Raw genomic sequence first — 14,015 nt, forward strand, 5'->3', positions numbered from 1 at the left:
CTCCAGCTTCCCTCCCCACCCCGAGCAGAGCTTCCAGCGGCCCAAAACCTCCAGAACCTAGGCACAGCTATGCTCAAGGCCCCTCTCCACACTTTCGGACAAGCCTCACGAATGAAGGTACCAGCAGAGGAACTCAGGTGTGTGTAATCCCATCAATGGCTAACATCCAGAGACTTAAAAGCAAGCTCCCAGAAGCGATATCTTATAGCCTAACTTCTCCCTCTGGGAGAAACTGACAAGCTACTGAGAGTTTCCTGCCCACATGGGAGAGCCTCGCAAGCTTCCCATTGTGTATTCATATGCCAAAGCCAGCAACAAGCTGGGTCTCATTCCCCTGACTCTGAAAGAGCCTCCAATATGGCATCGTTGGGAAGGCCGAGTAGAGAGGCTTCTAAAATCTCAGGGATAGGACGAATGGAGAGGTTGCTGAGACCACTCGAGAAATTCGACGATCAACGGGATGATGAAGATTGAAGCACCAGCTGAGATAGTGTAGCTCAATCAATATTCCCTCCAGAATTTTCTGTACTCATTTGAGTCTCTGGTGAGCATTTGCACATATCCTTTGGTTACAATAAAAAGACACCAGATGGAACAAACTCAGGGTATAAAGTGCAACTTTATGAACTACATTTTTTGATAGCTTGGAGAGCTAGAAAATAGCACTATGAACATCTGTGATATAACACTCCATATAAATTAGAAAGACCTGCTTCAACACTGCATCATGAAATAGTCAGGGCTGTTAAAATTGATGATGTGGATCTATGTTTATTAATACGGAGAGATGCCCACAATATATTGTGAAGTGGAGGAAGCAGGTTACAGAACAGCGTGAATATGTAAAATCATTCCATCTTTAAGTCTGTATCTGCTTGTAGATACGTGTGTATTCTTCAAAATATTAATAGTGGCTATCTAGAAGATGAAATTTTGAATGACAGTTTACTTTTGCTTTTATCATTTCTTTGATTTTATCTCATTTACAATTATTTTAATAGCGGGTAGGGCATTTGCTTTGCATACAGCCGACCCGGGTTTTATCCCCAACATCCCATATGGTCCCCTGAGCACCGCCAGGAGTAATTCCTAAGTGCAAAGCCAGGATCAACCCCTGTGCATCATCGGTGTGACCCAAAAAGTTCCCCCCAAAAATTTACAATATAAATTTATTTTAAATGTTGTTATTTAAAAATTATTCTACTTTATTTTCTTTGGGGGCCATATATGGTAGTGCTTGGTGGTCTACACTTGGATTAATGGTCCTCAGAGCACCATACAGTGTCAGAAATCAATCTGGGGGCCTTCTGCATGTAGAACATGCACTCAGTTATCTCTCCAGTCCCGTAAATATCATTCAATCCACTGTTCTTGGTGGGATTTGATCTACAGAGATTGTACCTATGGTTCCCTAGCTAATAGGATGGGAAAGAAATATTGTCTTCATTCACCACAGTTGTTTTCATTGCAGAAAAGAGACACACTGTTGATTCGGTACAATTCACACTTTATTCCATTGTGATTGGTATACTTGTAGGATTAGGAAAGAATGAGACTAAAATCAGTGCAGAACTTCTCTGGACTAAAGGGGCCATAAAAGGCATTTCTGGTTTTGGCACACAGAGTAGGCAACCACACACTGGCTGGAAGAAGATGGCCAGGAAAGCAAAATACACAACTTTAACACCATGTTGAAATCATGTCTGAGTTCTGTAGAATGTTGAAGAGTAAGTAATTACAAAGACTAACATGCAACTCTATGTAAGTCACATTACTCATCTACAGACTATTTCCCCCTTAGAGATAAAGAGATGGCTGCAGTAATCTCTTCACAGAAACTTAAAAGAACAACCAACACACAATCAGATCTGTTTGCTGATTTCTATAGCAACCCATCATAATTGAAGAATAATGTCATAGAATGTATTTTCTCTATATTGCCCTTCCTTATTCTATTGAATCTGTGACCAAGTAATTATTACTTAATTTTTATCTAAATAAATTTTCTAATGTCTTTTATAACACCACAAAGCACTTTCTGTTAGATTATCTACTCTTATAAATTGTAATAGACAAGAGGGGAAGCTATGTGTTATCTTTCTCTTTCATGATAAATGATGCAGATGAGAACATCGAAGAAGTAGTAATGCCACAGGGCTGCAAATATCTCTGACTTTTATATTATACCAGACAGGAAGTAGAAAGAAGTCAGCCTTATGTGATGTAGCAGTGCAGAATAAGAGCCTTGCATAAGAGGCACACAGATTCTATTGATATTTTGAGGAAAAAGGAAAGAGGAAAGAAGCAAGGGAAAAAGCAAAACCAATAATACCACTCTTCTGTAGAATAGATTGATCAAAAGAAATATATATTTGCTTGCAATTGACTAAGCAAAATAGAGACTGGTTCTTTAATTTGGGATGAAGAACTAAAAATTTTGGGAATTAGATGCCAGTTAATTTTACTATTAATCCAAAGCAAGCTAGTTGTGATAATTTTCTCATGGTTATTTTTGAGATAGTAAACTCACAGAGGGAGAATTTTTGTTTTTGTCAGCATAAGGGCTAGATTTAACACAGAAGGCAGTAACTGCTGAGGACGATTTTTCTTTATTATCTTGGTCATATGGGTAGCATTAATTCTCTCTCTGTTAGAAACAGATTATTTCAGTCAAGATGAAATAATGGGACAGTTTGAAATATTACAGTGACCGAGACCTTATGTTCATTCACGGGATGCATATAATGAGATAGTTGCATGTGATATAAATTTTAAAGTGAAGCAACAAGGAGAAAGGATTTCTTCAACTTCTGGCATAGATCATTAAATAAATGAAAAAGATAGTGGTTAAAGATAGCCTAGCGTCCTCAGTAATTTATCATTCTGATCTGCTAAGGGGGAGCTGAAATGGATGAAGGTAACATTCACTTAGTCTCCAAACAAAAAAATGCCTGATTAGAACACACATGGTTGCAGAGCTAGTCTTGATGGAGTATCTCTTAATCACCCTAACTCTCAATCTTAACCAGCTGCAGGCAACACAGGAAAGGTGAGGATGACTAGAAAGTTTGATAACATGTCTGGATCAGTTATCATCCCTTGGAAAGTACCATTTCATTTTAAAAAGCTGATTCTTTCTAGTTCAAGTCAAAAACAATGATCACTTCCTTCACAGCAACATTCTTCTTTGTAAGGGACCTGTGTTAGTTTAAGAGTTTTGGAATGTGAAGACTGGAGAGGGAAAATCAGGTTTCGTTGAATTCCACAGTAAATATTCATGGACATTTCAAAGCAGAACTGCCCACTGTCTGCAGTTGGTTTCAGGCACCAAGTCAATCACTTCTTGAACATGCTCCATCTGACTCATATTAGGCCATCAATAATCATTCTTGACATGTAATGCATCCTTTGAAATAAATAACTTTGCTAGACCAGGATAACAGCAGCGGGTAGATGGAAACAGTGTGAATCATAATGCGGGAATAAGAAAAGAATAGAAATGAGCTGAAAAAAAAAACCAGAATGTTCTCAAAGTTCTGTATAGGAATGGTAATGAAGGAATGAACTTTACTGGCAATGAAGGAAAAGCTCTTGGAATGTCATAAAGTCTAAGAAGGTGTATCCCAGGGATATTTTCAAGCTTCTTGGTTCATGGTCCCCTTGCAATTATCCTGCAATTCCAGAGGTGGTATCCTATGTCTTCTGAAATTTCTAAATTTCAGATCCATCTCGGGATGAAACCCATCAAGATGTGCCTCTATGTAGTCAACTCTCCCCTCAAATGCTGCTCTGATTTTAGTCATGGTTCTGCTGAGGGACTATTTGTACCTCTGAGGAAGAGTGAGGGTTGTGGCGGAGATATTTCTGAGGCACAGGGGACTGATGACAGGGTGGACCCACAAGAAGGTGTCCACAAGGCAAGACCCTGGTTTTACCCAAGATTGAGGTGATTCAATAGAAGTAGGGAAGGCAAGAGAAAAAGAGCAGGAGTAAATGTTTTCAGACCTTAGAAGAAAACAAGAGGGAATGAGTGAGGATTGTGGGCTAAAAAGTTTCCCAGGAACCAATGATGAAACAGAGAAAGAAGCCCTAGCTTATCTGACTGATCAAGGAGACATTCTGGAACAGTCTGGCAACTAAAAAATCTTCACATTGATGAGACAGTCATGAAAACCAGTGTTTCCTTACTATTATTAATCACATTTCAACAATTCAGTAGCTCTCTATTATCTACTTTGCTGAATTCCTACAGCACACCCGCAGCTTAGGTACCACCTCCGGGGGAGGAAGGGGAGGTGTCGAAGGAGGGAAGTAAATAGAGAATGAAACTTGTAAACCAGTTAGTAGCACAGTGGCACAGTAGATTGTCAACGAAAACGACAGGAGTGGAAAGTTATTGACCCGGTGAGTGCAGTCCCGCCAGCTACAATGGAGGGACCCACAGCTCAGGAGTCTGCTTTCTTGTTAATTAAAATCGAGCTGCATGTGAGCAGCCCATCCACCTTTTCCAGTTCAGAATTGCTCACGGGGATGAGCATATGGTCCTTCAGCTTTTCATAAACCTACAGCAGGAAGGAAAGAAAGGGAGAGAGAATTATAGGTTGGTTTTTGTCTAACCTTCTCCTTTCTGTTTAACCACCTGGTATAAAGAATTCATTTAGTTTATGAATTTAGGCTTTTGGGCTGGAGCGATAGCACAGTGGGTATGGCATTTGCCTTGCAAAGTGGCCGACCCAGGTTTGATTTCTCCGCCCCTCTCGGAGAGCCTGGCAAGCTACCAAGAGTTTCTACCGCAAGGCAGAGCCTGGCAAGCTACCCGTGGTGTATTCGATATGCCAAAAATGGAAACAACAAGTCTCACACTGGAGACGTTTCTGGTACCCGCTTGAGCAAATTGATGAGCAATGGGATAACAGTGATACAGTGCTACACCCCAAATCAAAGCAAACAATGGAGCTCCCACCCCCACCCCCAACATGCCCATGGGCACAAGCATCGAGTTCAGAACACTGGTTGCCCACTCGCTCTCTGTTGTGACCTCAGTGTCAGAGAAGAGTACGAAATGCAATTAGTACTGCTCCTTTTCTCTGTCACTGTCATGGCGAGACTAAGAGATAGAAGAGCACAGTGGCTGGGCTTTCAGGTTGAATATTTAAACCCGTAGTTTAAAGGCCTCTCTACTGCACTTTAATCTTTCTTTCCTTACCAACACTCCTCAAAAAATTGACAAAATGTAATTTAAGTGGAGTATTTGAGATCAAACTGCTTTTGCAATACAGGTGTGAACTGTACCATCTTTAGATACTAATAGCATGCATCAAAGCTTCAAATTAACAGCTCACAGATTTTTCTCTGATTTATAAAGCAAGCATTTAAAAAATCACCATAATCATTTGCAAACACACTGCTTAAAAACAATTTTTCAAGATTCTTTTGTTTAGGTTGTGTGTGTGTGTGTGTGTGTGTGTGTGTGCACAGAGAAACACAGATATACAGACACATACACACAGACACACACACCACCCAGCACTTGGGGCCAATATAGGTTCGGATAAAACCCAAGGCTTCTGCCTACGCAGCATGCACTCCCACACACTGAGCCTTTCCCCAGACTCTACCATGCTTCTTTCCTTTCTTGCATTTCAGTACAGTGGTTAATTAAGTATGCTGATGGAATTGGGTTTGAATCTCAGTTTTGTCAATTTACTACTTAAAATGTTGCATCAGTCCAGTGTCATCCTCTGGGAGCCTTATGGGTTCTTCTCTGTAAAATTGGAATAATAGGGGCTGGAGCGATAGCACAGCGGGTCGGGCGTTTGCCTTGCACACGGCCGACTTGGGTTCCGCCCGCAGCATCCCATATGGTCCCCTGAGCACTGCCAGGAGTAATTCCTGAGTGCAGAGCCAGGAGTAACCCCTAAGCATAGCTGGGTATGACCCAAAAAGAAAAAATAATTGGAATAATAGTAATAGCCCCAATAAGAACAGCCCTTAGCGGGCTCTGGTAAGGATTAAGTAAGATAGAGCAGGTAGCACACTTGGCAGTGGTGACTCAGGGTAAGCCCTTAGCAAACAAGGACCATGCCACTGTTCTTTTTTGATGGACACAGGCTAAATTTAGAAACAGTTCAGGATCCTGACTGTCAGGTGACCAATCTGGCTGAAGAGCCATGAGCCATTCAGAGCTGTTTCTGCAAGTGAGTTTGGTAAGTTTGGTGCTTGTTGATATTATAGATTCAAGAGTGGGGAGTTCAGGAAATTATTTTATTTTGATTGTTATTGTAAGTAGTAATGTTAATGTTTATGGTCTTGATGTACAATTACTTTGCTCACTACCACCCAGGTTCCCAAGATGCTTCAACAATGTCCTTAAATTACTTCGAATCCACCTTGTTCCCTCCGACTCCCCACTGCCTGCTAATCTCAGTTTTGTAATCCAAGACCAAACTTTTGTCATTGCTTAGTACTATTTTCTTGTTTTGTTTCCTTATATACCACACATGAATGAGATCGTCAAGTATTTGACTTCTTCTCTCTGACTTATTTTGCTTAGCTAAAATGATGCCTCTGTTTTTATTCGGATTTTGCCAAACTGCAAGATTTCATGTTACTTTAAAGCTGTATACTTTCCATTATGCATATGCACATATATACATATATATAATAATTTCTTAATCCACTCACCTGTCCTTGGACATTTGGACTATTTATATATCCTGGCTATTCTACTAGGTGTGCAAATGTGTTTTTGTATTTTGGGCATCGATGCCAAAATGTGGGATCTCCAGTCATTTGAAAGCTCTAATCATACTCTTTAGAGAAATCTCCATAGTATAGAAACTGTATCTTAAGTAATCCGGATGCACATTAAGTATGAAGCTCATGATTCATCTGAGACCTAGTTAAGTCCCTTTTGGGTCTTGAGTCCTATGTTTTACTTAGGTCTATGTTTTTAGTTATGGTAAAATTAAAATTTTCATCATAGGTAAAAAATGATCTATACTCAAGGTGGGGAGAAAGGGAGAGACAAACTACAGGAGACATAAGGATGGTGGTAGAGGGCTTTGGTAGTGGAGAAGGTGTACACATCCTGTATACCAAAACTGTAGAATTTAACAGTATTGTAGTCATGTTACCTAAAGTACAATACAAATTAAAAACTAAAAAATTATTTATATCCCCTTCTTTCCATATTTATCTGCTAAAGTGACAACTGATTATGAGCTATGCCTAGTAATTATGTAATTTTGCATGCTTAAAAGTGGTCTAAAATGTTTTTTTTTTTTGCTTTTTTTGCTTTTTGGGTCACACCCGGTGATACACAGGGGTTACTTCTGGCTCATGCACTCAGGAATTACTCCTGGTGGTGCTTGGGGGACCATATGGAATGCTGGGAATTGAACCCAGGTCAGCCGTGTGCAAGGCAAACGCCCTACCTGCTGTACTATTGCTCCAGCCCAGTTGGCCTAAAATATTTTTTTTTTAAATTTAAATCTTAATTTGCTAAAAGAAAAAGATGAAAAATTTATAAAGGCTTTTCTGTAATGCTTAGTAGAAATATGTTGTTCATTGGGGGAAAAGGTGCTTGAAACCTTTAAAGTTAAGGGCATTGGAAGAATCTCAGAATTGGCACAACACCATCCTGGTAGGTTTAAATTGAAATCACTAAAGCATACACATGTAACTGGCAGAGTTCCTTGAAAGACAAGGAAGATTTTCCTAGAGCAACAGAGAATTCCATCTGCAGGAACATTTTTTTGTTGTTGTTGTTGGAACACAGGATGCAGGGACCAGCTGGGTACTCCAAGTGCACTCTCTTCCTTCCTCTTTTCCTCTTGATCCTTTGCTGCCAAGGAGGTTGTTCCCTTTTTGCAGCCCTGACTATGCGCATCTACCTCTTTGATTCCTTCTCTGCCTGGAAATCCAATGACCTGATGAGGAGCAGCTCAGATTTGTTAGAAAATTAGAATTACACAGCTGATCAAGTAGCTGTAGGCTACTAGGCTTAATCAGTATGTGAGAGCATGAAGGCACATTTAATCAGGGTCGGAGAACAGACTTGAGAAATCCAGGCACTTATTTTGAAAAGCCTTGAAAAACAGGCATGATTATCTGAATGACAATGCATTCATTAGTTACCAATAACATGAAAGAGAAGAGCGAACACTAAACCATACAGATCTTTCTGAATGATCTGATGTGTAAGGTGGGAAAAGAAGCCCCTGTTATTTATCACTCCAGCATGAAAAATCCCTCAGACGAGAAGACTATCTGGGAAGACCTACCCAGTAGCAGAGACCTGCAAGGAAGGTTTTTGTTTTTGCTTCTGTTTCTTTTTTACCTTTGCACTTTCTGGATACTCTTCTGGGGTTCGGTGCAGCAGGACATGGCCTTTGCTGGGGATGTTTAAATATATACAGTTTGCAGCCATGTCATCAGGCACAGTGAGTTTGTCATAGCGGTGGTCACTCATCTGTTGCATAATCTAGAATGAGAAACAAAACAGGCCTAAACACATTCAAGCAGAAGGAAAGTCAGCATGCTGGGATATATATACTTGCCCTGAAGCCTCTGAATGTCATGTCATCTGTGCATGTCTATTACCTCCAGGAGAACCAGAGGAGGGAAATCTGATTCTTTGGAAGCATCACAGGAGCAGTTCTTGTTGTTTATTCCCTTAACAGCATGTGTCCACAGGACATTATCACTTACTTGTGGTATTTAGACAACCTGATAAAGGAATGCAATGGTTTGATGGGTAGGTGGGCAGGGGCGCTGCCCAGATTACCTTTGGCTTCAGACTACAGGCAGGAGAAGGAAAGAAATAGAGCTTAGCGGGCGTTGGCGGGGGCATCAGGGAGAAGAGATAGATGAGAAGCAATGTGGGGGCGGTGGGGCAGGCAGGAGTCAAAGGGATTCAGGTAGATGGGTGGCGTTAATGAATGAGATAGTCAAACATCCCAACCACAGAGTCAACAACACTGAAGTCATGAGCGCCAAATTTTAACAACTGAACCGAAAAGTTACTGTTAGGAGGGAAGGCTGGTGGGGCAGGGTACGGGAGGGAACCTGGGAACACCGGGGGCGGGAAGTTGACACAGGTGGTGGGATTGGTGCAGGAACATTCTGTCTAAAACTCAACTGTAAATGACTTTGTAAATCACAGTGCTTTAATAAAATTTAAAAAATTAAGAAAGGTATGTGTTTGTCCCTCGTTTTATGAAAAGTTTAAAAAACTGCCTGTAATATTTCTAGCTCTTGTTCTGAAGGCCTGTCAGTAAGGCAAAAGATGGCCACTAAACGCAAAGTGCCCAGCTGTGGTTTTGATGATAACCTTGGTTGAATAAGCCAAATTGCCCTAGAAAGAACTGTTAACTGTAACCAGAATCAATTACCAGGTTATTGATCTCATATATTATATAGTAATAATCATACACACTCATACAAAGTTTTTTTTTTTTTCTTTTTGGGTCACATCCAGCAATGCACAGGGGTCACTCCTGGCTCATGCACTCAGGAATCACCCCTGGCGGTGCTCAGGGGACCATATGGGATGCTGGGATTTGAACCCGGCAAACGCCCTACCCGCTGTGCTATCACTCCAGCCCCCAAAGTTTTCTTTTTTTATGTCTAAAAATGTCTATAGTCATCAGATCACTGGATAAAAAAACCATGACAAAAAAAAAGAAAGAAAAAAATCAAACAATTGGCTGCTACCATGATTACACTGGAGGTATCATGCTGAGTGAACTCACAGGAGAGAGACAAATACAGAATGACCTTTGGGATGTAAGGAAGGAACAGGGGAATAATAAATGGCCAAAATAATAAACGGAATCTAAAAAGTTATCTACAGAATGGAGCTTACCATGGCAGTGAGATGTGGTGGTGGGGATTGAAGTGAATGGGTTGTGAGGGGGACGTGGGTATGGTGGAGGGAAACAGACACTGGTGGGGGGGGTAGTGATGGTAATGACAGAATGTTGCATCCACGAAATCCTATCATTGACAGTAGTGAGAAATTGCAAATCATAGTGACTAAAATAAAAATTAAAAAACTTCATGTTCTTATATTTAAAGCTTTAAATGCACATATTGACCTCCCTGTCTATTGACAGGTGTGACCCTAACTTCAACAAGTATAAAATCATCTGGGGAGAATTGGCTAATTTCATGTCCCCAGCCCTCACCCAGAGGAATTCTGGTTTGACAGATTTGAGGTGAGGCATGGAAATTTAAATTCTAAAAGATTTCCAGGTAATTCTGAGGCAGATGGTCCTTGGGCCCACTGGGAGAATAATGGTTTGAGCATGTCTATTTATCAAATGATGGGTTCATTAGAACCTCAGTATAAAATGACCTAAAAAATGTTACACAGGAGCGATAGCATATCGGGTAGGGCATTTGCCTTGCACGGGGCCAACCCAGGTTCGATCCCCAGAATCCCATGTGGTCCCCCGAGCACCATCAAGAGTAATTCCTGAGTGAAGAGCTAGGAGTAACCCCTGAGCACCACTGGGTGTGACCCAAAAAGAAAAAAAAAGTTACACACCTGGGGACACTGGTGTTGGGAAATGTACACTGGTGGAGGAATGGGTGTTGGAACACTGTATCGCTGAAACCTAATCGTGAACAGCTTTTTTGTTTGTTTTTAAAAATTTTTTTTTAATGAATCACCATGAGATACAGTTACAATTTACAAACTTTCATGGTTACATTTCAGTCATACAATGATCAAGTATCCATTCCTCCACAGCCCATTCTCCACCACCAATGTTCCCAGAAATCCTCCCCCACTCCCCATCCCCCACCTCTGTGGCAGGCGAATTCCCTTTTACTCTCTCTCTCCTTCAGGGTGTTGTGGTTTGCAATACAGGTACTAAGTGGCCATCATGTTCAGTCCATAGTCTACTTTCAGCACACATCTCCATCTTGAGCGAGCGCTCCAAGCATCATTTACTTGGTAGTCCCTTCATTATCTGAGCTGCCTTTTCCCCCAGCATATGAGACCAGCTTCTAAGTTGTGGAGCGATCCTCCTGGACCTTATCTCTACTATCCTTGGGCGTTAGTCTCCCATTATGATACTATATATTCCACAAATGAGTGCAGTTGTTCTATGCCATGAATAGCTTTGTAAGAGTCTATCTCACAGTGATTCAATTAAAAAAATCTTTTAAAAAAAGTCACACAAAAGTGAGTCCTGCACAGGATTTAAAATATTTACAATCCATTTTCACCTCCTTAATACAATCAGCCCTACCCTACCCCCTAAAAAATATCCAGACACCAAAAACAATTATTTGGCAGCCACAGTCAAGCAGACTTTTTTTTTTGTTTGTTTGTTTTTGTTTTTGGGTCACACCCGGCAATGCACAGGGGTTACTCCTGGCTCTTCACTCAGGAATTACCCCTGGCGGTGCTCAGGGGACCATATGGGATGCTGGGATTAGAACCTGGGTCGGCCGCGTGCAAGGCAAACGCCCTACCCGCTGTGCTATCGCTCCAGCCCCAAGCAGACTTTTAAAATATGTATTAATATTTGGTTTGTGTGTGATGCTGGGGATTGAGCTCAGGCCACATATATGGGAGGCATGTGCTCGACTGATAAATCCACAGCCTGACTTTTCCATTCTTCATCGTTATTTAAAAGTGTTGAGGAAATCTGCTGAAATGTCATATCATGGTTTAACAAGATCCTTTTCACAATCTGGTTCTAATCTACCTTTCTAGACAAATCTCCCTTTACCTTTCCATATTTATATTACCAGATGCCAGAGTCCAATCCATTTTCCTACTCAGAAAGGCATCATAGGACAATAAGATATAAGGAATGCAATATCAGAAGAGACTGCATGCTCTTATTCTGGAGTAAGATTTACTCAACTCTAACTTGTATTAAATATGTGCATTTGAGCTTTTGGTCTTCTTGGGGTCCTCACCTATAAAATTGAGATGTTATTGGTCTTATGTTTGTTGTGAAAGTTAAAAGGAGATAATGTGTAAAACATTAAAAAGCTACTACTATCTTATGATAGCTGATTAGACAGACAAGATTCAATTTGCATCCATTGAGCCTCACTTTTAAGTTAGTTTTGAAGATCAATCCTTATCCTGAAAAATGCTGAAAATTGTACAGAAAATATTCCTATGATGGTTTCTTCAACTCCCTTCTTCCAGGGCCTGTGTACATTTTAAAATACCTAATCTAAGAGTCATGTAAGTTTAGTGCCCTTTCTGCCTGGGTATCATCATCATCATCATCATCATCCTGTTGATAGTCGATTTTCTCGGGCGGTCTCAGTACCGTCTCCATTCATCATAGCCCTGAGATTTTAGAAGCCTCTCTTTACTGTCCTTCCCAACAGCCCCACATTGGAGGCTCTTTTAGGGTCAGGGAATGAGATTCATCATTGTTACTGGTTTTGGCATATGAAAATGCCACGGGGAGCTTGCCAGACTCTCGCAATGTCTGGGTATGCTAAAGAAAATTGCTATTATATTTCCAGAGTTTTAAAAATTAGGGTACATTTTAATATGATAGTTTTATAAAGTTTTTCTTTATCCTCAGATGGACTACTAGTTTCCAGAATGAAGATTTAGGCCTAATAGAGTGGGGAGCATATGGGCTTCAGAGTCAGAAAAATCTGTATCTGAAGTTTGGCTTTTATTTATCTAACTAGATGACCTTGAGCTAGTCAAACTCTCCAAGCCTCAATTCTCTTAACTGACTGAAATATGGGATGCCAATGTCATACCTACATTTCAGTGGGGAACATTGGAGATAATTTTCAATAAAATAAAACATCATGTATGGGAAGTAATTTGTACACATTCTAGCACAAACTAATGAGTAATACATGTAAGTATCCTTCACTCTTTATTTTTGAAAAGCCACTCGGCAAATAACAAATACCTCAAATATGTCTGTAACAAATTTATTTATTTATTCATTACTTAAAAAGGATATATAGTAAAGCTCAGAAATATGCTGGGATGGGCTGCGTGCTTAGTCACATATGTGGCTAAATGAATTTTTCTCAGACAAATAATGTACAATCTATGTCCAGAAATATAAATATAATTTATATGATTTGACTGAGAGCAAAAAGCCAATGCTTATCTTTTTGCTTATGTTAATTCTAACCCAAATGACTTTGTGTATAAGAGAGGGGGGAGTGGTTTGTCTGGAATGAACTGGTATATGCAGCACTTAAAAGCATTAAAATAGCACTGCACTGTAACACTGTCGTCCTGTAGTTCATCGATTTGCTCGAGCAGGCACCAGTAACGTCTCCATTGTGAGACTTGTTACTGTTTTTGGCATATCGAATATGCCACAAGGTGCTTGTCAGGCTTTGCAGTGTGGGCAGGATACTCTCAGTAGCATGCTGGGCTCTCCGAGAGGGATGGAGGAATCAAACCTGAGTCAGCCATGTGCAAGACAAACACCCTACCCACCGTGCTATAAATAAAGAAAATAATTATGTACATGTGGAAGTGAACCCATAGACCTTTGTTGATTTATGATCCCTGACTTAGTAAAAGAGCAAAATAATCTGGAAACCCAATGAGTACACTTATTTCTTCTTGTCTTTATGAGAAAGAGAAAGGTAAAGATTTGTATAACTTGTCAGATTCACTCTAGGTCAGAGTGACCAGCATGTCACTTTCTGGGTGCAGGGAATGAAATGGTATGCTGTTGAAATCTTTTCTTACTGTCTAGTATTGAAGGTTGGCCAAGATAGTCTGTTAGCTCATATTTGCAGTCAGGGCTGATTTGTCATCTTGCAGGAGGTTTAGAACAGAGTTCAGAATGCCTTCCGGTCCACTGAAAATAGAGTTCTCTGGGCTTACTAAAAGGGACACCCGCGATTTGAGAGCTGCACAAATATCTCTGAAACACTGTCTGTTTAGCAATTGTTACAATATGCCATTGATAAAACCTAGATACAACAAGACAAAATTTGGCCAGAGAGAAAGTACAGATGGTAGGATGCTTGCCTTGCACATGACT

At 40.5% G+C, this 14,015-nt stretch overlaps 1 protein-coding gene across 1 annotated transcript in view; it reads right to left on the bottom strand.

Annotated features, from left to right (window-relative positions):
• Window positions 1-1,490: 1,490 nt before the first annotated feature.
• Window positions 1,491-14,015, bottom strand: part of DDAH1 (dimethylarginine dimethylaminohydrolase 1) — a 161,923-nt gene continuing 149,398 nt past the window's right edge. The window contains exons 5-6 of the mRNA XM_004603311.2: window positions 8,342-8,485; window positions 1,491-4,562 (exon numbers count right to left, since the gene is read on the bottom strand). Coding sequence (XP_004603368.2) covers window positions 4,446-4,562; window positions 8,342-8,485 — 261 coding nt within the window. The 3' untranslated portion in view covers window positions 1,491-4,445. The remainder of the gene's footprint in view (window positions 4,563-8,341; window positions 8,486-14,015) is intronic.

This window comes from Sorex araneus, chromosome 5 (genome assembly GCF_027595985.1).
Source record: "Sorex araneus isolate mSorAra2 chromosome 5, mSorAra2.pri, whole genome shotgun sequence".
Lineage (NCBI taxonomy): Eukaryota > Metazoa > Chordata > Mammalia > Eulipotyphla > Soricidae > Sorex > Sorex araneus.